At 32.4% G+C, this 23739-nt stretch overlaps 1 protein-coding gene across 2 annotated transcripts in view; it reads left to right on the top strand.

Annotated features, from left to right (window-relative positions):
- The window catches only part of LOC141457222 (calcium-activated chloride channel regulator 1-like), a 177117-nt gene that overhangs the window by 150034 nt on the left and 3344 nt on the right, over window positions 1-23739 (top strand). Inside the window, exons 1-11 of one of the 2 annotated variants that reach the window (XM_074133889.1) lie at window positions 8071-13420; window positions 16763-17054; window positions 18670-18826; window positions 19751-19954; window positions 20061-20172; window positions 20645-20875; window positions 20956-21291; window positions 22254-22481; window positions 22571-22726; window positions 22823-22940; window positions 23111-23269. In XM_074133889.1, coding sequence (XP_073989990.1) covers window positions 19752-19954; window positions 20061-20172; window positions 20645-20875; window positions 20956-21291; window positions 22254-22481; window positions 22571-22726; window positions 22823-22940; window positions 23111-23269 — 1543 coding nt within the window. In that variant the 5' untranslated portion in view covers window positions 8071-13420; window positions 16763-17054; window positions 18670-18826; window position 19751. Of the gene's footprint in view, window positions 1-8070; window positions 13421-16762; window positions 17055-18669; window positions 18827-19750; window positions 19955-20060; window positions 20173-20644; window positions 20876-20955; window positions 21292-22253; window positions 22482-22570; window positions 22727-22822; window positions 22941-23110; window positions 23270-23739 lie in introns of those variants that run through there. The other variant, XM_074133888.1, reaches the window with a different exon arrangement.

Here is a 23739-nt window from a genome sequence, read left to right as displayed (position 1 = left end):
GGTTGAATTAATAGGAGGTGAAATACTATACCATTTGAGAGTAAAAATTATTTAAATTGTATTAATCAATTTGAAATTCAAACGAGAGTGTTTGAAATTATTTTTTTCTTGAATTTATTCTGTTTTCAATAAAAAATAAGATTCAGTTTTAATCCACCTGCGTGTTTTACAAAGATAAAAGAAAATCAATGCTTTTATAGCCTCTTTAGTCATATTCAATTTTGTACAAGTAGTGCTACGAGGGTCGTTTGAAAAGTCCGTGCAAAAATAAAAACTACTTAATTTTTTGGGGTAAACCTTTTTTATTTTTCAACATAGTCTCCTTTTAGGCTTATACACTTCGTCCAACGCTGCTCTAGTTTGTTGATCCCTTCCGAATAATAGGATTTGTCCTAGTCTGAAAAATAGCCATTCGTTTCTGCAATCACCTCCTCGTTTGAATAAAATCTTTTTCCCGCCAGCCATTTCTTCATATTGGGGAACAAATAGTAGTCCGAGGGAGCCAAGTCTGGAGAATAGGGGGGATGTGAAACGAGTTGGAACCCTATTTCCATTAATTTTGCGACCACAACTGCTGAGGTGTGAGCTGGCGCGTTGTCGTAATGGAAAAGGACTTTTTTGTGGGCCAATCGTGGGCGTTTTACTTGCAGCTCGGTTTTCAAACGGTCCAATAACGATGAATAATATGCACCTGTAATAATTTTACCCTTTTCCGGATAGTCGATGAGGATTATTCCTTGCGAATCCCAAAAGACAGTCGCCATAATCTTTCCGGCCGAAGGAACGGTCTTCGCCTTTTTTGGCGCAGATTCCCCCTTGGTAACCCATTGTTTAGATTGTTCTTTGATCTCAGGAGTGTAGTGATGTAACCATGTTTCATCCACAGTGACGAAATGACGCTTAAAGTCCTGCGGATTCTTCTGGAACAGCTGCAAACCGTCCTTGCAACACTTCACACGATTTCGTTTTTGGTCAAGCGTGAGCAATCGCGGCACCCATCTTGCGGATAGCTTTGTCATGTCCAAATGTTGATGCAAAATATTATGTACCCGTTCATTCGAGATGCCCACAGCACTAGCAATCTCACGCACCTTCACTCTTCTGTCATCCATCACCATATCATGGATTTTATCAATGATTTCTGGAGTAGTAACCTCAACAGGGCGTCCAGAACGTTCAGCGTCACTTGTGCCCATATGGCCACTCCGAAAATTTTGAAACCACTTATAAACTGTTCTAATCGAAGGTGCAGAGTCACCATAATGTTTATCAAGCTTCTCTTTAGTCTCCTGAGGCGTTTTGCCTTTCATAAAGTAGTGTTGAATCAACACACGAAATTCTTTTTCGTCCATTTTTTGAAAATCACTCGACTTCCTCGATTCAAACGAACGCCAAACACAAAGAAATAGACCGATCTGGCTGAAACTTGGTGTGTGTTCTTCCAAGAGATGCTACTAACTAAACATAACCTCGATACGCGCCAGTGGTGCTATCTCTCTGACTTTGCACGGACTTTTCCAACGACCCTCGTATCTAGTGATCATTTTTACAAAATAATTTTTGTCAATAAACCATAGGAGTGTAAAAGATTAATAGAATGGAAGAATTATTTTAGAAGCTGTGATTGATTAGTGTTCCTTTTTATGTTTATTTAGTGAATTGGCAATAAACGAAGAGAGTTATCCCTGTATCTTTCCGCTAGATATTTTATCAAAATCTATCTTCCCTTAGTAATCATTTTACCAAACAACCATTGCAAAATTTTATACATGAAATGTTATAGGAACTCCGAGAAAAATGAACAATTGATTTCAGCAAAATAATAAATTCAAAAAAGTAATTAATAATTGGTTTGGCAATTAGATTTTTAAAAAAAACTGTTGTTTTGGGGAAAAATGTTTGAATTGCTACTTAGAGATAGATTTTAGAAACAATTTGCTAATTGTTGACAGACATCAGCTTTGGATGATCATCATACATCGCTATTCTATTGCGTGCATCATTTTTTTAAAAAATTCAGCAAACCAGTTGATTAAGCATCAATCCACATACAACTATTTTTTAGCACCAGATGCAATTGTCACGCTCAGGGCAGGTTCCCCTTTCTATTTTGTGAACATATTTTTTTTCATGAATTCATATCTTTCTCATCCAATTAAGATTTCGCTAGTACGAGGTGTGGCTATTAAATAACTATTGCTGTAAAACATTTTATTTTAAATTTATATATATTTAGTTATTATCACCTTCAATATACACCCCTCCCCTATCCATACAACGCTCCATGCGAATTTACTATTATCCGCAACAGTGCTGGAAGTCTTTTTCTGGTGAGCTCCTGCATGATGCTTGCCGCTTTTTCTTTCACAGCTTCAACGGGCTGAAATCGTGTTCCTTTTAATGCAGATTTGACTTTGGGGAACAGATAATTGTCACATGGGGCCAGGTGAGGCGAATAAGGCGGATGGCCTAAAACTGGGATGTTGTACTTGGCTATAGAAACGTCTTGACAGACAATGCAGTGTGAGCTGGCGCGGCGTTGTCTTGATGGAGAACCCCGTGACTTGTTCTTCCACAAATCGGGTCGTTTTTTTCCTTACTCTTTCACGGAGTTGAGCAAGCACCTCACGGTAGTAATGTTGGTTAATTATAATCGATATTTTCATCCGTTTTGGAGGTGGAAGGGCGACCTGGGCGGTCATCATCTTCGACGTCTTCTCGGCCATCTTGGAAACGCTTGAGCCACTCAAAAACTCGCGCAAGTGATTAACATTCATCGCCATAAACTTCTTTTAATAAAAGATAAGTTTCAGTAGCGGTTTTACCCAGTTTCACGACAATTCGTTGCTCTACTACATGTGTAGTATCATGTTTTCGGCAAAACAAAACTAACACCTCTTACACAAACGATGGTTCGTCAGACAGATTTCTCTACTCTTTACGCTGCACAGCTGTCGGTCGTTAAGATTTGGCGCATGCATAGTTCTTCTGTAGCAGCATCAGTCTCGTTATTTAATAGCCACATCACGTAGCTAATGAGAACTATATTAGATAAAAGTTTAGCAATCAATATTTCTTCTTATTATTAAAGATTTTGTTTATAACTACTTCGCTAAAGAGATAAGATTTTTTTGTTTAAATGTTGAATAATAATCTAAGTTTTTAAAACAAAGAAAGTTTGTCTTTAAATAAAATAATTGCTGTTCCGAAAAAGGAAGTTTATATATCCTCATTGAATTCATATCGTATACATCAAATCTATAATGTTTTTGCAGATGTTTATGGTAAAAGTATATCTCCAGACAACTTTTTGATAGATGATACCTCTAAACGATGGGAAGGAAATACGAAATCTAAATAACATGAACATTGGAAATACATTAACGCTGCCAAAAAAAAATAATAATATACAGTAGGTTATTGCTTTTGCCTTTTGTTTTATAACAAAACTTACAGTTTTAGTAAAATCTGTAAATACTTCATGATGAAGTGAGAAATTACTTTTTACAAGTTTATTTATGCTCAGTTCTTGCTTTATTGTAAAAAGCAGCGTGATTTCGTATGATTTGATAAACTTTTAGTTTCATGCAACATTTTTATTGGAATAAAATGTATGGGGACGAGTTTTGAACTCTTGAATTCGTAGCCATAAAAATGAAACTGCCATTTGTAACCTCTTTTTTTTTCAAGACTCAGTTACAGACAGTTTAGTAAGTATATCATTCTCAAGTTGATGTTGGGTAGAAACAGGCTATTTATCAAGTAGAGAAGAATGATACTTGTTTAAATGGGCCACACTTGAAAGTTGAAAAAAACTGGAAGACAGATTTAAGTTAGCGTCATGTTAGGGTAAACAAGAACCCGATAGTGTATTATCTTTCAACTCTTTCTTTCCCTTCCAAAAAGATGTTTGTTTCTTTCTTGTTCTGTTTAAAGCAAAATATCGTGCGTTAGCCTTTTTTAGATTTATTTTTTATTGCATATAACGGAAATAAAGTTGATGTAATATTTAAAATGAGTGGTAATAATTCACAATTTATTTAAATATATTTGAAAATGTTTTTAAAATTTAAGAGATTCTTTTCCAAAGCGCATTTCTTTAAGGAGTCAGATAAGGAGGCGAGATTGGTCCTATAACCAGTTCATACAAGAAAAAAAAAAATAGTCTTCAAAGACAAATTATTGTTTGAAGAGACAGCTATAGAAACCTCCAGCAAAACCAGGGAGTCTGCAACGCTTAGCGATCTTGTGTATGAAAGTAAATATAGATCAAGATGTATTGAAACGATTGGACGGACAATCATATGATGAGATGGGGGAAATGCGCAAGAACAGGGTAAAACTAAAGTCTACCTAAATTAAATATTTAGCAGCACCAAGCATGGTTTTTGAAATCAAAGGTTTGTAAGAGGATTAGAGCAGCGATAGGACTTCGACCTGCGAGGATAGAATGTTAGTGAGAGGATTAGAGAGAAGGCTAAAGAGGAGACCAGGGATGAGCATCAACAAGCTCCGAAGTCTCCGAGAATTCTTAGTATATAAGTAGTTATAACTTATTTTCCATGTTGACGTTTGCATGAGTGACATGAACTGTATAATCAGTGATGATGTAGTTACTCTTATAAAATTGATGGCACTTCCAGAAAGAATCGCTTAAGAAGTAAAACTGTATAGGCTAGTTTGGACTGGATAAAAAGAACTGAACTCGATTGTTCAGCCACTACGGAGACGGCAACAATAAGGGTTATTTGCGAAGCAAGGATAGAGAAAGACTAAGGAAGACCTAATACTAGAACTTAAAAGAGGCTTTTTAAGACTCATGGTTTGACTGAAGACCAATATGTTAAAGACAGAGCAATAGACGGCCTGACTTGCCTTTAAACAACAGAAGAATAACAGCTAAAGACAGCGTTTTAGCTGCTCTTTGTAAAGACTTGTCATTTGACTTCAGCGATCCACACAGTTATGATACATGGAGTTTAAGAATTGGTTAAAAAAAAAATAAAATAAAGGAAGGTTCTTCGTTATACTGAGGTTATAACGCCCGGAGCTTTTTTCAGTGCACTCGTTAAAGACAACACTATCCATCACCGGACAGTAAGCTGTAAGAAGCTCCTAGGTACAGAAAATCTAAAGGCCAGCAGCTGGATTCGAACTCAGGATCACAGCGTTGGAATCCAGTATTCGCTAACCACTCAAGGTAAAGGTAAAACCATAAGGTAAAGTGGTTTTTTTTAACCTCCTAAATGGTTTTGTTTTACCCTCTTGCTTTTTAGAAATGTCATTTTTAGTTGAAAAAATGTTTCCTAGAAGATTATCATGTCATGCTTCCTCTAATATAGGCTCCCCATTATCTAGATTTTCATAGTAAATAGAAAGTTATTTGGGGCTTACAGAATTTAATTAAAACTTTTCGGTAGGACAGTTGTGTAAGGGTTGATCGTCAAAAACTGCACGAAAAAAGCGTAATGATTGAACAACACCCAACTTTGACTATTTTTTTTCTATAAAAGATAAAATTCCCAAATTTTCTTTATAATATAGGTCAAATCCTCCTTTATAACTGTAATTTGTTTGCTTATTCACTAGGGATCTTTTACACAAAACTCTTTCCTACATTTTATCGACCAGTTTTCGTTGTTAAGTTAGTATCGTACCATAAAGCGCAGTCTAAAACGTAATTAAAGCAAATCATTCAGCAAAAGTTCCATGCTTAAGCAAATTTTGCCGTTGAGAATTAAGCAAATTACATTTAGAACTTTTATTTTACCATCTTCCCATAACATTTTATGTAAACTAAAATCCTATAGCTCACCAAATACAAATTTCATACAAAAACCGCGCTTGAAATAATTTAAATATTAGCATTGCACAGAGTTTTTTTTTTTTCTTTTTGTGGGTCACTCTGTTTATATTTGCAACAGGCGTTTCAAACTTCAGACGCGCCCAAACCCAGTGTTACTTCTTAGCTTGCTATAATATTCCGCTCACTGGACAACCTGCTTTAATTTACAAAGGACATGAAGAAAAAGGTAAAAGTCTGTTCTGTTGTAGTTAACTTGATTATACCAAAGAATAAATTTAGCAACTCTAAATAAAACTAAAAGTTACACATATAAGGTTGGCTCTGGCTATTGTAACCAAATTTAAGCAAATATTAATGTAAGTTCTACTCGTTGTGGTTAATAATTTATTTATTGTAATTACTTTATTTCTTTTTTTTTAATTAAAAAAAAATATTTCTAGCTTATCCTTTTTAAACAAAAGGAAATCCTCGAAGCAAACTTCTCTTCTACAATTTTCTAAAAACCATTTTCTGCACTCAGGGATTTCAAAAAATGCGTTCGAGGCGAAAATTGAACCCGATGAGAGGAAATAACAATTTAAAAAAAATATTAAATCAATAGATTTATGAATCTTACAAATACGAGCAATAATAGTTATTTATTTAACAAGTGTGGAAAGTACTACTTTTCCTCACGCGAGGCAGGGTTTGCACGCACGAGCGAGCGAAGCGATGCGAGAGCAAGTGCAAATTGCCGAGTGTGAGGAAAATACTTTACACTAGAGTTAAATATTATATTTTTTCTGCAACCATTTATTAACTAATAAAATTAAAAATTTCATTTTTACAGTCTACAAAAAGTAATTTATTTATTATAAACATTTATTGTTATATTACAATTATTTACATTACTTACGTATTTACATTACTTATTACATTTTCTGTTGTTTCTTTTATTGATGGAGGAGTGTTTTCTAAACAGGAATCACTAGAATCCATTTTAAATTTCTATAAGGTAACACTATAACCTTTTTAACTGTTATAATTAAAAATATCTAATTATTTATTAAAGTATTATTTTTATTTCTATATTCCTTTCAATTTTTATTTAATTTTTAATATTCGTTTTTTAATTATTTAAATAAAATAAATTTAAATAAGCTTATTAGAGTTTTACAGAAAATATTTATGTTAATAACAAAACTTCTTATATCAAGGAAGCACAATAAAGTTTTTCCACTCACTTGTGCGGAAAGTGACACTAATGGGAATTTCCCCCCACTAGTGTGGGAAGTTGGGCATTACACAGCTGATTTTAATTGAGTAATGAGAACTTCCCTACATGGTTGCAGAAAAAAGAAATTTTCAAATTTCTCGTATTATCGAAGTTCAGCATTTCAGTTTACTTACAATAAGTTGTCTTATAAAAGACAGAATATGCTTTTAAGTGTTAAGATTCTTTTCCTTTCTCTCTTTTCGTACAGAAAAGTACAACTTTTAAAAGATAGCTTTGGTTTTAAATAAACGTTGAATTCTTTTTCTTTTAGTTCAACTTTTTTTATATGTAGCATAAAAATAGACGTAAAACTTTTTCACCTAGATTTCCATTCATTTAAAACAAAAAATATAAAAACACGTTTTCTTATTTTCCATTTGGTTCTTTTCCTTCGGAAAACTGGTATGAAAAGAGAATGCTGTTAACACAATGAATACGCCATCTTCAAGTAAATGTTGAAACTAAAAAGAAAGAAGAGCAACTTCGCTGCATGGTAAGCAAATAAACAATAACAAAAAAGATACGACTAGAAATTTTATACAAACAATTCACTGGAAGTAATAGAATACTGGAATGGGTGGTCCTCGATAAAAACAAAATATTTAAATAGAATGATACTGTTTTTAAGGCAAGGTAATGTTGAAGTAACAATCTGGAACTAGAAATATATTTCTTTCGATTTGCTTTTTCCTTTGGTTCTCTTAGTGGCAAGCTGCCATTGTTCTCAATAAATTTGTTGTAATTGCTAACATTAGTAGATTTTAGTATCCAGAAAATTAATATGGTAGTGCTTTAACTGAGGAAATCGCTAGTATTTCAGTTTAAATCAATCCGAATAGATATAATTTGAAAAATTGTGGAATATCTCAATGTTTTTGTCAAATTGTTCTTTGTTCTTACAAATACTTTTAAATTTGTTCGACCTTATCTAGTATTTTCGTGTTTGTTCAGAAAAGATTGTTCAGACTGTCGTATATTTTTTTATTTTTGGGGGATAAATAATTGTATTGTATTGCCTTCTTTTTAAATCTCCAACAACTGAATCCGTAAATCATCGAACAGTTCGAAGATTTGTAGAGTGAACTAATTGTCATTCGTTCTCTGAAAACGTTCTTACTAGGAAAGCTAAGTTGCTGCTGACGATTCAGGAGCCAATTGGAAGAATCGTGATATTGTTCGCCTTTGCATTAGCAAAAAAGACTTGTGTTTTCCACCAATTTGCAAAACTACAATGGCTGTTTTGGAGCAAAGATAATGATCTTCAATATTTTGTTTTTTTGTGAGGGAAAGAATTTATTATTGGGAAGACAGCAAGAAGGCAGTAAGAAAAACGAATAATATCAAATTTTTAATAACTAGCCTAAGAAAAAGCTATCATATCGCCTAGCTTTTTCATCCTGCTAGCTTTGTCTTACTTCAAAGCTCAGCAAGGGCAAGAAATGGTAGAAGTGTGGATGTAAAGGATAGTAAAGTCAATCAATAGACTGTACGTCAATAAAAGAGACAATTAGAAAACGGTCTTCTTCGTCGGCGCTAAATCTAAAGAGTATCTCTTTGTAATGGATATTGCTTGCCATCATCCATAGTTAATAACGCTATAATGAACGCTACGTTAACCACCCTGAAGACAATAGCAACGCAGTGGTTTCCACAGTGCGTTGTGAGGAAAATATTTTAGTAGAAAAACTTACCTAAGTTTAAAATAAATTAGTTTTCCCTTCATCATTCCAATTAAAATTGAACAGCTTCAGTTCCCAATTTATATTTATTAATTATTGAGTCTAATTATGTTTTATAAGGCTTCTTCCATAAATTTGAAGGCAAAAAAATAATAAAATGTTGATTACTTTATTTTTTTTTGTGGGTATACTTTTTGGATATCCAAAATTCAATTGAACGTCTTTGTTATATAAATATGCGGTCAAGTTAAAAGAATTATGAGTTCCTCTTTCTCGGTTACATTCAAAAGATGTTAGGTAATATTGAAAAGTAATTTTCTGTTTTGGGTGAAGGAAAAATTGAAGAAAAAAGTAAATAGAACAAAGAGAGTTTTTTTTACTGTAAGTATTCTGTTATTCAAGATTCACAATCGGTGCTGAGAGGGAGCCAAATAGCAAAGGCTACTTGAATAAATAAATTCCTTTAGTTTTTTAGGGATTTCCCGAAGGTTTTCTTTAGCTCTGATTAAACACTCACGCGTGATCTGCAAATTCGTAAAGCCAAGGATGCGATCTCCTTACAACATACATCTCCATACTCAATATTAGTCTCCGATATTAAAAATTTATGCAAAAGCGGAGAGCTGAACAGAATGGTTGCGGATATATGAATTGTCAAAGGCGAGAAAAGGATCAATTTTACACAGCCATACAATCTAGTGTCCCCAAAAGACCTTGGTTTTACAGATATAAAAACTACAATAGGAAGTTTGTTAGCACAGACATTAGAATGTGGTTTAATCACAATTATTCACCTCACTATCTTGCCAGGATTGGGGTGGAAACATCTCACAAGTGTTCCTGTACTTCTGGAATAAATAGCAGACGCCAACCATCTAATCCTGGAATGTGCTAACAATACTAAAGGAAGAGAAAGATTGTGAAGGGCTGTTCTAGCGACTGGATGTCCTTTACCTGCCCAATTTAAATACTATTCTGGCAGCTGATGATGGCAGCATTTACACAGAGCTCTTTGAGTTCATAACAAACAACAAGATAACTCTGTAAATATTCAATATACTAAAGAAGCTTCGAAAGAAGAATGTAAATGGCTGATTTGCTAGCTCAAGAGGCCAATTAAAAGATTAAAAAAAAAAAAAGTTGAGAATTAAATATATTTCAAAAACGTTTTAGAATCCAAAAAAAAAAATTTGATAATTAAAAGTTATGTGAGCGTTCAGAGCAGACTTTTCAGTGAGTTCTGGGGAGCATGTGGGTTTCGAGACGTGTGGGCGCCAAAAAGATAATAATAATGATGATAATGATAATAACCTTGCTAATATCGCCCGCATACCCGATTTTGCCCTCTCACAGAACAACATCGTTCGTTTCATATTAATGCTTCACAGTTTAAGGTGGGGTTTGCTTCAATAGCCACAGTTTTAAAAGGATTCTATTTCACTTTAAACGACTGTTAATTATTTTACTAGAAGCGGGATTTTATAAAACATTGTTACTTTAAAAAAGTTCCATAATGTTCTCTTTAATTGCTCTAATCCTTTGGTACAGTCTCTCGTCTCTACTCACATTCCTAACAATCCACCATGCCCACTGAATCGCCCCGGAACTTCCTTGAGGCCTGTAGATCATCATCGATATCCTATAGACTGTTTCCTCTGAGTTATTCGTCATTCTAGAAGTTTAAGACTCTAAACAATAATTACTTATATTCTAAATAAGTCTAAAAGCAGTCCAAACTCAAACCATTACATCCACACGGAGAAGAAAGATTAAACTTTATAGGCTGAGCAACGATTAAAAGTAAGTTTAGCATATGTTTCAGATATGTTTAATCAAAACAAATTAGCTTATACATAATTGTATCCAAATGTGTTAAACAAAAAAGAATAGCTTCTAAAACGTGGATTAATAATGATTTTTTTTTTTAATTTATTTTGTAATTTACAATCTGTACACATTGTATACAATAAGTAAATACGGAGAGAGTGATGAACTGGTGCGAGAGGAGAGCAGGAGGAGAGAAACTACCCAGCGGTAGCACTCTCTATAGGAGAGAGGAGAATGTGAGGAGGAGAGAGGAGAGATAGGAGAATAATGATTTAGGTCTTCAGCCTACAAGGAAGTCGCGGGGCCACTGGCGATTCAATCGGCGAGGAGTATTAGGGATATCAGTGGAAGCGAGAGACAGTACAAGGGGAGAGAGTAGTATAGAACTTTTAGGTATTTAGACTTGGGAGTTGGTCTACGAAGGGAATGTTGAGGTCGTAGTGAAGAGTGAGGTTAGTCACCATAGAAAGGAGCGTCAACTATCAGTCGGAGTAGTTTTGACTGAAATGTTTGTACAATCCGTATGTTTGTAGGTTTGGCTGAACCCCACAGTTCTAGTCTGTAAGTCCACATATAGGTTTGAGGATAGTACTGTATATTAAACGTTTGAGTTTCAATGGGCCATTTGAAGCGTCGTCCAAGTAGTCTGTAAAGCAGTTTCGCACGTTTTGTCATTGCTTGTCCTTTATTCTAGCGTGTGGTACCACGTTAGTCGTTCGTCCTATGTAGAGCCCAAGGTAGCGAGCGCACCAGATCTGTACAAGAAAAATAATGATTTAAAAAGAATATGAATTAAAAAGTACATTAAACAAATGGTTACCGCGAAATATGTTAAGTTTTCGCAGAGTTGTAAAAATTCAAAATCTATTGTCAGTTTTATTAAGTTAGTTAAAAAGTGTCGTCAATAATAGATAAAAAAAAAACAACTTTGTGTTTAACGCCTAAAAAAAAAAAAAGAAAAGAAAGTCCTTAGAGAAATGGTTGAGGTGCCAAAGAGAAACGGAGCATTAAATAGGAGGAGTTTTTCATGGCCAACTCTTAACACTGGTTCTTCATTTCAGGCAATAAACTTTAAATGAACACTATCTTTCATAAAGTGTTAAACCAAGCTTTCACTTCTATAATCTTGGCAGTTGCGTGCTAAATGTTTTACCTCTTTCTAGTAATTCCGACTACATTGTGAGTACTGCTTGTTTTTTTCTAATAATTAATATTGTAGATTAATGTTTACATCTTAATTAAATATTTCCAACAGAAGATATGAGAAGAACTTCTCACTTTTAGTTAGAAAATGAATAGAAAATTAGTCTCAGTATATGATCTTCCAAGAAAATGTTGTAGTTTAGTTGAACTATAAAATGGATGGTCCAAATTTATGTAATCATACGAATTAAGAATACTATATTACAAGACATTGCAGACATTGTAGCACTTTACAAGCTTCTTTAACCTCTTTACAAGGTCCAGGTATTTATTGCCGTTTTGGCCAAATATTGTTTATGCCGAAGAGTTACTAAGATCTCTCATACCCCATAACCTGGCGATCGCTAAGAGTTCAAAAAAAAAAAAATATGAAATACCATTTCCTGCTCTAGGGTTCGTAAAATAATAAACTCTCCCACACTTTGAACCCAAGAGGCCATTTTACGCCGTTTTATTTGTAATAGTTCTATGAAGGAAGAAAAAGGAAATCCTCCGCCTTTCTACAAGATCTAGATTTTTTTTTTCGCCCTCCAGTCGAGATTTTGCTTCTCAAAGGATCTCAGAAGCCTCAAAGAGAGCTATTGCGATGCAAACTGATTGGATATAAGAGGCTGTGTCCCTCTCTTTATGTGCTAGTCTCCCCAGAGACTGGGTCCATACGCAATGGAACATCCTGTTCAGATATTTTTATAAACAAACATCATAAAATACTTTTATTTTATAATGTCGGCTTAGACGAGTATCTTCTTTGCGATATTTAATTTAATTATTTAGATAACCATGTAATTTTTTTTTTTTCGGAAGGTGGTTCTTTCAATAACATTAAAACATCAAATTCATGGCGTCAAACTAGTCAGGAGTGTAGGAAACAGTTTCTTGATTTACTAATAATAAATCAAAACATTACGCAGCGTTCAGTGTAAAATTTTGAACAATTTGTGCTATCAAAACATTTTTATCTTCAAACAGTAAAAGATTTAAAAAAAAAAAATATGGAACTACAAAAGTAACTTGTTTTAAAAGCAGTTGTTTCATCATAAAAAAAAAAAAAAAAAACTTTTAAAGGACAATAAATTGGAAATATTCATGAGTGGTAAATCCTTTTGTAATAACTATTGAAGTATAATGTTGAGTATCTAAAACCTTTTGGATTTAGAGTGGTAATAGAACGGTTTCTTTTTGTTTTAAAATGTAGATTATGTCGCCGAGTTTGGTACACAGTGCTGTGTTGAATATTTGAAAGGGCGAAGAACCATTTTAAAATAAAAGTGAGATTCCCCTTAGACTTTAGAAGTTCTAAACTTAACATTTTCTTTAGTAAATCTAAAAATGTAAAAAGTAGAAGTAGAAGAAGAAGAAAAAAAAAATGAACATGGGAATTTTTCTCAGAGAAGTTGGTAACCATGTCTGGTTTGAGCATACTCTTTAGCTGAATAGGCTAGCTTTGTACACTAAGTATGACATTAGTTTGATGAATGGACGGTACGCTTAACTCTTTGTCATCAAAATGGCTGCACCTCTCTTTTATTTATTTAGTTGTTTTTTTTATGACCACCACAGCTTGGAAGGCAACTGTAGCCACAAAAGAATGTACTTTGAAATTTTAAAATCTCATTTCCTAGATATGATTCTATCAACAGAAGCGTTCAGGTTAGTCTGTTTTCTTCTCTTCATCACTAAGTTCTTTTGTATTCCTTCTTTATTTATTTTTAAAAATAACGTCTTAGTAAAGAAGAGAAATACATTTATCATTCAATGAATGTCTTTGCTTTTACTGTGTTGGCATCTCAATTAGAGTCCTTTTTTTAAAAAAAAAAAAATATTCCGCGTTAATTATTTTTGCGTGACTGTCGCCGTTTTTATTTTTATTTTTTTTAAGTTGTCATCTATTCATAGTAAAACTTATTAACAACAAATATTCTGTATTTATGAGGTCTTCTGGAAATGGTAAAAACTAATTAAACCCTTTTGCCGATACAACTAATGAGCCTTTTGTTCTATAATTCTTTTTCCTGGGCCAACCAAGTAACTCTAGGTAACCTAGGCCTGGAACGCCAAAACGCTGCAGCCAGTATTAGTAAAATGGATTATTTTTTAAATATTCATTTTATTTGAATTAAAGAATCCTTTATTATCAAGAACGGGGGAAAAAAACGATACTTCAAATATTTGGAATATGAAGAAAATTTGTAAATTAAAGTGTGCACAGGCCTAACCACTTTTGTGAAGCCCAGATAGCCTCATATCCGCTACTTTCTTTGAACACTTGCAGTCCATACAATCTTACTGCTAGACTGCAAGTACGTTACTTTCTTCACAGAAGTAACAGACTCACTCTGAGGCAAATAAGTGGCTAGTTAAAATGAACCCACAAAAATGTCTGCATGCCACGTTCACTCTCAGTTGGATCTCCTGTCTACTTCAACAACGATCCTCTTCCTATAAAATGTGGCCGTACATAGACAAAGGACTCACTTGGTACCCTCATTCTGGTGTTAAATGACAAGCTTACTAAACGTGCGGAACGTATTTACATACTACTTAGACGGCGCTCCGAATTGCCTGTAGAACTCAAGAGTTTAATATACAATACTATCCTCAAACCTATGTGGACCTACGGACTAAAGCTATGGTGTTCAGTCAAACCTACAAACATACAGACTGTACAAACATTTCAATCAAAACTGCTCCCGACAGGATAGCTGACGTTTCTACCTCAATCTTTACAAAGACCTTAACATCCTATTCGTACAACAACTTTCCTAGACCAAAATATCATAAGTTCCATACTGCTCTCACTTCTTGATCTAATCCTCTTGTACTTTCTCCTCCTTTGACATATCAGGCAAACCACCATGCCCACTGAATTGCCAGTAGCCAAGATAACCTTCCTTGGAATGAATATATCATTGACATCTTGTAAGGATTGCTACTTCTTGATTTTCTTGTTTCATGGTTATCTCGCAATATCATAGCTTCACGCATATTTTCTTATTGTATATTTCTGTTTAGTTTGCAAATTAGTAAGTAGTTTTAAATTTAAATATAAATTGAAAAGAAGGATTCAGATTGTCTTCATTCTTTCACTCTTCTATTTGAAGAATTCAAACTAAAAATTGTGTACTCGAACCTTTAAAAATGTAAACTTAGCCTCTGCTAAAATAACAAAAATTAAATCCTATTCAAAATTTTACTTAAACAGATAGCAAAATTTGGCTTTACGTTTAATGAAGTTATTTGAATATTCATTAGGCTATTTCTAAATTATCTGATTTAATTGAAGTAAACAAAAATATGCAAAGTTTTAATGGTGGATTGATATGTCTTGTTTTTAATTTAGAACGAGTTTCTTTTACTTTAAATGTAATATCCAATTACAGGAATCTATTATAGGAAGTATTAGATTTTCACATTTAAAAAAAGAACAAAATAGAAGCATCTACATTTTATCTAGATAAAAATAAAGATCTCCTATTAGATCTTTTACATAGATTTTGACCAAACGTTAAGAGAATTCATTTGCATGTATTTCTTCTAAGGAGGTTAGCGTTGGAATCCAAGCTTGGGAAAAAAAGCAAAGGATTATGGACAATGTTCGTGGTGCCCTGCGGATAGCCGTTCAAAACATTCCCACTTTACTCCCATAATATCAAAGTTCACCACACGACCTTTCAAACTGTACATCTTCTTTTTACTATTTATACATACTGGTTTAACTCCTTCCTATAGATGTCTCGATACGCTCGCTTACACTATTACAAAATTATTTACTATCTAAAGGAGAACATTTTAGTGTCATTGTAAACACATTTGTTCATGGTTTATTTTTAAAGTTATTATTGATGAAATAATTTCGTTACTAAAATAAAATTACATCAATATTTAACTACGAATAGAAAAGAATTAAATAACTAGGTGTTCCAACAATTTCTGGCTACATCTCCCCTTTCTTCATGAGTCGAAGAAAGAAAGAGGGCGAACGTTTTGTAATTGTAAAATGGTTTCATCAACAGAAAATTGCATGAAGCTCAATTTCGAAACCAGGAAAATCGTAACTTTTGTAATACTCGGTGTCATTTAACTTTATACTTTCCACCTTATTGTTCTGTAGTAAACATTCATTACCATTTTTACATTTTCAATGTACATTATTTATTAAAATAAGAAAAAATAATAGGAAGTAAAAAAGAGCAAAGAAACGTTAAAAGACATTTTAAATGTAAATCTCAGGCGCCACTGTAGCCGAGCGGTTAGAGGGCGAGAACTGCAAAGTTAATATGTATTGTGGTACTGGGTTCGATTCCCGGTCTTAGGCCTTTGGATTTTATTTAATGGTTAATAAAAGAAATTTTACAGTACAGCATGTTTGCTAGTCGCTTCCGTCCACGACACAACTAATTTCGTAGTTGGAGGTAAAGCCCACCTGAAATAAATGTTAATCTCATTACAAATACATTAAACACATTAAATTTAATGTGTGTACATAATCTTGTATCTAACAAGTAAATAATATTTACAAGCACAAACAACTATTTAAGTTGTTAATATCAAAACAATCTACATAATTTTATGTACATTACTTAAATTTATTTATCTGCTCTCACCAAATTAATTGGACGATAACAATGCTTCATACATAGAACTGATGATTTCTGTTTGAATCATTTTTATAATATATTATACATATATATTTGTTAGACTGAAGAGGAAATTATGATTTTATTATGCGAAATAAAGTCGTAAAAGGGCTGTACATAGATTTTCTACTCCCAGCATTGTGTTGTCCCAAAATAACTCCTAAAAATAGGTTTTTAATAAATTAAAAACTAAACTTAATTTCTGTATTATATTAATTTTAATTTATTTGTTTGCATATACGTATATTTATTTATTTAATTCATTTATTTTATTTTATTTAGGCAAATTTAATCTATGTTTTACTTATTATTTTAAGGTTATATATGTTATTACATGAGGTAAATTTGTTTTCAGACTGCACTGTCGTCTGCTTCAAGCGCTGTGTACAGATCTTTAAGAGGACGAGCTTCTTGGAAGAGCGTTACAGTATTAGTGCCTGGCAATTGGCCAGATACTTGTGTACCGGCTCACAGTACAATACCATCACGGGGTGAAAAGCCGGACATTAAGTTAGGACTACCACATCCAGTTTATAGGGATACTCCATGGACTCAACAAACAAAACCATGTGGGCAACAAGGAGATTTTATCTATCTTAGTTATCGCCTGTTCCTGGATCAGAATAGTTACAATCAGGATACATTAGGTAAGTGGACAGTGCAATTTTCTTAATTTTATTAAAATAAAGGATTTGAAGTTTAAAAAAATATACATTTTTAATTCAGTGTGCTTTAACCATCTGTACTTTGTGTTCATAAACATATCAAGAATCTTGATTGTTGTCGATATTTAGTTACATTTTGATTATTACTACAAAAAAAATGATCAGAGATGGGCACTAATTAAAAATACAATTTAATCAAAAATTTAATTAGCATTTTTTTCTCAATATCTATGTAAGATTAACATTATTTCTAAAATAACAACAAAATGTTATTAAAATATGAGAAAATAATAAAAGATTTAGAAAAATAAATGAAAGCTATTGAAGCACCATTGTTAATACATTTTGACCAACATTGAATCGGTTTGACGGGGCGTGATTATCCTAGACCAGGGATGGCGAACCTTTTTGAGACGTGGGTCACATTTTGTTCATATTTTTTTTTAGTACTAGCTCTTAGGTCACTAATGCCCATTTGCACAAGAGTTAAGTTTAAAAATTTTAAACTGAATATTTTCAAAACTAAATATCTTTAAAATTCAGTTGGCTTAACGGTTAAAACGGGACGAAACAAGTGCTATGGAAGTCTTTTTTTACAAACATAACTGAACAAAACCTTACAAAAGTGTGTTTTATCTGAAGAAAAATCTAAATATGGTTATTTGCTTTGGGTTGTCGATTTTTTTTTAACAAACAAAATATGAGTAAAATTATACATTTTATTTGATATTTTGTAAACACTTTTGCTTTATTTCAAATACTTCAAAAGCATTTGTCGTCATTTGCGTTTTAGAACAGTAATGATCAAACTAAAGGTTATAAAGGTTTAAATTGCTTTTGTGTCAGATAAAATATAAAATACAGATAGAATATAAATTATCCACACAATTAGAAAATCTAAATCAACCCGCGTAAACAAACAAATGGTTGCCTAGCAATTGTGGGTCAGTAAAAAAGCTTGTGCGGGTCATAGGTTCGCCATCACTGCCCTAGACTATTTTAAGTTTTAATCAAGTTTTTATTGATTAAATTGATTCAATTTTTGCCCATTTTGGAAGGGATGATGCGAGAGTAAAAATATTCCAAAAAAAAAATGCTGGGAGCTGTAGTTTCAGTTTTAAAGACCACTATGAAATCCAGCAAGTTGTTGCAATCATAATAGAGATGATTTTACTGAATAGTATCCAGTTCATTTCTTGATAGCAGGGAGTTTATAAAAAAAATATTTTGTTAACTACTGTTCATTATCCAATTACTTCCGTTTTTGAAAAAATCGCTCTAAAAATCATTATTAATTTCGACCTAACAAAACAAAATACACCTGAGATTGGGGAAACACCGTTTTATCCTTGTACTGCGTCTAAAAGTAACGGCTGCACCATCTAGTAGCAGTAAAACGAACCATTTTAAAATTCGATCAGCTAGAACAGTAGTTTGAAGTTAATACATCAGCTTCTTTTAAATCACATTTTTAACAAATTAACATATTGATCCTCACTAATATTTAAATTACTTTATAAAGCTTTACAAACTTTATGCGTAGAATATACTATTTTTATAGCAATGAATAATTAAATATACATTTTGCACTTAACAGGTAAAAGTTTAGCAAGAGAATGGGCAAAATATAGGTACGGAGTTTTTGATGAAATTGGCTACTTTGACGATCCAGTTTATCCTTCATGTTATTATTCAGATTTAACTGAAGAAATTCAAGTAAATGGTTGCTCAGATAAACTAATAGCCGAAAGAGGGTAAGTGGAGATACTTTTTCTAATTAAAATGCATTTTAAAGTAAAAAAATTGTTTCCTTTAAAGCCACATTTTTAAGATCCAGAGTTTAATTTATTTTTAATTACTTTGTTATGCTAAGTAGGTAGAATAATCAATAGATGGCAGTCTACTGAATGTAGAGCAAGTTTAAATGAACATAATCCTGATAAAGTAAAAAATAAATTAGTTTTCTATGATCGTGTAGAAATGTGTATCATGAAACTTTTCTTTGTATTTTTTTTTAACAAAACTAAAAATATTTTATAAACTTTTCCTCTTATAATAGATGTTATTACAAAAATTATCTTGTCAATATTACTGACTTTAATTAAAACTTCCAGTTTTAAGGCAAGATATGCGTAAATAAAATTAAAGTCTGAAATGTGGTTATGAGAAAAAATGTAATTCAAAACATGTCACTTTCAATAATAACTTGGGTAAAGTGCAAGTTGAATATTGTGAAATCTCACAGGGTTAACCTTGTATAAAAATTTCCGAACTTCTTTTCTTTGTTGATTCCCTCATGATTTAACCAAAAACGAAAGTTGCAAAAATAAATAAAAAGATATTTATCGTAATGTAAATGTTTCTTCTTTAGATTTATCAAAGTTCCAATAAAAAGAAAAGATAATAGTTTCGTGTTTATTTAAAAAGGTAATCTTAGTAATTTTCTGTTACTAACTTTTGCAAAAATCAAAACTATTGCATCTGTATACCATATTTTGAATTTTGCCTAATATTTTAAAATACAGGGAAAGTGATATTTGCAAAAATTATTTTGATTTCATTGCTTTGAAAAACCTAGAAGTTGATTGAAGTCTAACTCAGCCTTGCAATAATTAAAAATTCATTGAAAATTTGTCAATTTTAGCTATATGATTTTTCTAATAATTTTCTAATTACAGTATGTGCGCAAGTGGATCTTTAAATATCAGCGCATTAGTGAATCCAGAAGCTCAAACATCATTACTTTTTACAAATTCTCATAAAGTTGATAAATTCTGTGATGCATCCAGCCATGATAGATTTGCACCAACTAAACACAATAATCTTTGCCAACGGAAAAGTGTTATGCAGATAATTAATCAGCATCCAGATTTTACCAATGGGTATGTATGTTTTTGTTTTTTTTATTTAAGTTTATTTATTTAAGTAAAATGAAACTTCATTTTTGTTTTTTGTTTTTTTTTTATTACAATGTTTTATACATTTCAGTTCATTTATGACTAACGAACCGATTAATACTACGCCTACCGTAATTTATAAAAGAGAAAGTTTAACAAGATACGTAATTGTTATCGAAGATACAAAGGACATGATTATCAGGGTATGTAAAAGATAAAACTTACTGTTACTAATTATTCGTACAAGCACGATACTGATTTGTGATTATATTATATATTGCTTAAGAAAAACCTTAGCGGGTGTTGGTTTAGTAGTTGGAGCGTGGCTTTTTGAGTGGGAGATCCCCAGTTTGAATCCTGCATATAACTACTTTTTATTTGTAAGAAAAAATTGTTTACAGTAAACTTAAGCATCCGTCCCTGTCCACAACACCTAATCGGTAGTTGGACGTTAAGCCCGCCTGAAAAAATAGGCAATTACTTTACTGTATAAAACAACCCTTATAAAATTGATCACCTAATTAATACATTTATGTTAGCCCTTTTGGTTTGGTTATTTGTTTTGTTATTGTAATCACTGTTATTCATTGTAACAGTGTTGTAGCATTCACAATTAATCCTAGTGTAATCTCTGTAGTTTTTCTGTACCTAATTTTTTTATATTTTCCATTTTAGGAATCATGGTCTTATTTAAGATTAGCAATTAGAAAATGGGTTGTTGTTCAGCTGCAAGGCGAAATTGAAGTTGCATTAGTAAGTGCAAATGAAACATCAGCAACGCTTCTTCAAAAATTAACTCCTTTACACACGACTGCAGCTAGAGATTTACTAGCCTCGAATGTTCCTTATACACCTGGAGATTCTAGAGCTGCATGTTTGTCTTGTGGAATCAACATGGCCTATAAAGTTCGTATAATCTTTTTTTAAACTATTAGATTTTCATATTTATTCACATATTTCGCTTATAACAAAATTTTTATTTACAGCTTTTACACGATCGTTCGCAAATGAACGGTCCAGCTAGTTCAGTAATTGTGATAATTGCGCCTGGTACAATGGAACATGTGCCAGAACTTACTGAATTAATACCAAAACTGAATAAAGCTCACATACGTATTGCATCTATAACATATCCGTCACAAGTTAGACCAAGATCTTTAGATTGGTTAGCTGAAGAAACTGATGGTGTTAAATACACTGTTATGGAAACAAAATATAATATGGCAACGTCTTATATTTCAACTTATTTTAAACTTACTAATGTCATGTGGGAAATACAAAGAGCTTTTTATCAAGGCGACAAATCAGATCTTCCAATTGAGGTAGGTGTATTAAAAGTTAATTACCTCTGACAATTGTAACAGTAAAAACGATTTTATTTTTTTGGTCTTCAATTTTATCTATATTAGTGTAATATTCCTTATGTACAGACCCTGAAGAAGGTAGTAAAAATTACCGAAATAGTATAAAGCAAAAAAGTTGTTTTTATTGATGACCGCAACTTGATATTTCCAAAAATCGTCGTTTTTAAAATTATGACTTTTGTTATTTCAACGGCGAATGACTTTTTTCTTGGATCTGTACAGTTCTAAATCAAACATTCTTTCGCTGATAAATAAATTAGACGTTTGGCCGTTGTTACAATGCAAGTTAGTTACCTCGGGCATAAAAGAATGCTTTTTTTATTTTGAACTTTTCGGAAACCAGCCAACCATTGCAGTTGGTATTTAAATATTCTTTTCTTTGCTACCTTCCCTTGTTGTATCCCAAAAAGTGCCTGTAAAGCACGCCCTACAAACATTATTATTAAGTCAAAGGATGAAAGATTGTCGCCAATTTCAGTTACTATTATTATTATTTCATTTAGATTTTTTTTTTTTTTTTTTTTTTTTTTTTTTTTTTTTTTTTTTTTGCCAAGCTTTTGACCTTGGGACTAGGTTATTTAGGGCTTATGCTTATTAACCAATAATTTGTTTTACATTGTTACATTTTTCTCTTCAGGCCTAAACTTAAACAGGCACTCCGACCTTTGATGTTCATCATGTAAAACAAATAATCAGTGTTAAGAATAAAATCTGAAGATGACCTCTAGATCAAAAGTTTCGGCAAAAACATCGGCATCAATAATTAATGAATCAAAAAAAAGATGAACAAAGCTGTATATTATATTAAGGGCATAAATAACTGTTTAAACACAACTTTGTTGGAGTACTTTATAATGAGTATTCAGATACTTCAAACACATCATTTTAGTACAGTAATCAGCAATGAATTTAATTTACAGATACATCGGAAGGAAATAATCGATAATGGACAAACCTCAGTTGTTGGTAGTTTTGTCCTGGATGACTCCTTAGGTGAACCAGCCAAGTTTACTGTATTAACTCATAATACAGAAAATCCATTGATTCGAAGTATTAGTTTGATGAGCCCATCACATCGAATATATTCAACAAGATCTGATGCATTATTATCGTTAAAACTTTTAAACATTCCAGCTAATATAAATGAAGTAAGTTTTGATTGGTAGACGATTTATATTTTTGATCTGTTCCAAAATTATAGGTAAATGACTGTATTTATGTTTTATTATGTTTACAGACAGGTACTTGGACTTATACCATAGAACGATTTCCTGGTTCACCTCAACCACATTTTGTCCAAGTAATGGCTACTCCAAGATATAGTAGTGCACCAGTAGTAAATGCTAGACTTTTTACTAGTAAATCATTTGATGATCTCATTCTCTACGCTGAGGTTATTATTGAATTTAATTTTATCACCGACAAAATTAGCTAAAGACTAAATTAGCATACAAAGTAAAAAAAAAACAATTATTTCATTTCTTTCCAGGTAAAAAGAGGTGAATACCCAGTATTGGCGGCAAAAGTTGAAGTGACCGTTACAAAGATCGGTATTAATGGATCAGTACATCGGGAAAGATTTGAACTTATGGACACAGGAAGTGGAGGTAAATTAACCTTCATTCTCGCTTAATTAATAAAATATTTTAATCAAGTCTTAATTATCTAGCTAAGAGAGTTTTAGCGAAATTCCATGAACGTTAATAATAATCTTGATTTCAATTACAGAACTACGTTTAACATTTACTCTTACTTCATTGAATTGTTAATGTTTTAGATCCTGACTTAATGAAAGGAGATGGTATATATTCAAGATACTTCAGTGCATGCATGGGAGGAACTGGGGAATACACTTTTGAAGTTACGGTCAGCGATAATGGAAACACAGCTTACACTTGGCAGCATGGACATACATATGAAGGGCCACTTGTTACAGGTATGTAAATTAGCATTTATTGATCTTTACTGACTTATACGGGTTTTCCTCGTTTTTTTTACAACGATGTGGTTCTATTAGTAAGGTAACTTTTCGTTCAGATAGCTAGAATCACTATTTCTCCACTACTGACGGTAGTACTGTGATGTCATCCACCATCTTTCTTTATGATTAAGTGTTCGCTAAGTGTTTCTTTTCGGAACTCTCTTCCAATTCATTTCTGTCATATCTCAGAGAGCTTGTCATAAAATGGCTGCACTAGTAACTACAACTTATTTATTTTTTTAAAAAAAAAAAGAACCGTAAGAATCTTTTTTTTACGCATAAACATCTTTGGTTACATTTGGTTAGCGTCTTAACTTTATGGTTTATATACCATTAATAAAGGTACTAAGAGATTAAATGAATAGTTTCTACAACGACCGTACAGTTAAATTAGAATAAATAAGACAAAACTGTAAAACAGTAGT

The sequence above is a fragment of the Rhodnius prolixus genome, unplaced genomic scaffold (genome assembly GCF_049639745.1).
Source record: "Rhodnius prolixus isolate KJV_2025 unplaced genomic scaffold, Rpr scaffold_10, whole genome shotgun sequence".
In the NCBI taxonomy this organism is placed as follows: Eukaryota; Metazoa; Arthropoda; class Insecta; order Hemiptera; family Reduviidae; genus Rhodnius; species Rhodnius prolixus.
This window is presented reverse-complemented; position numbering and strand designations above follow the sequence as displayed.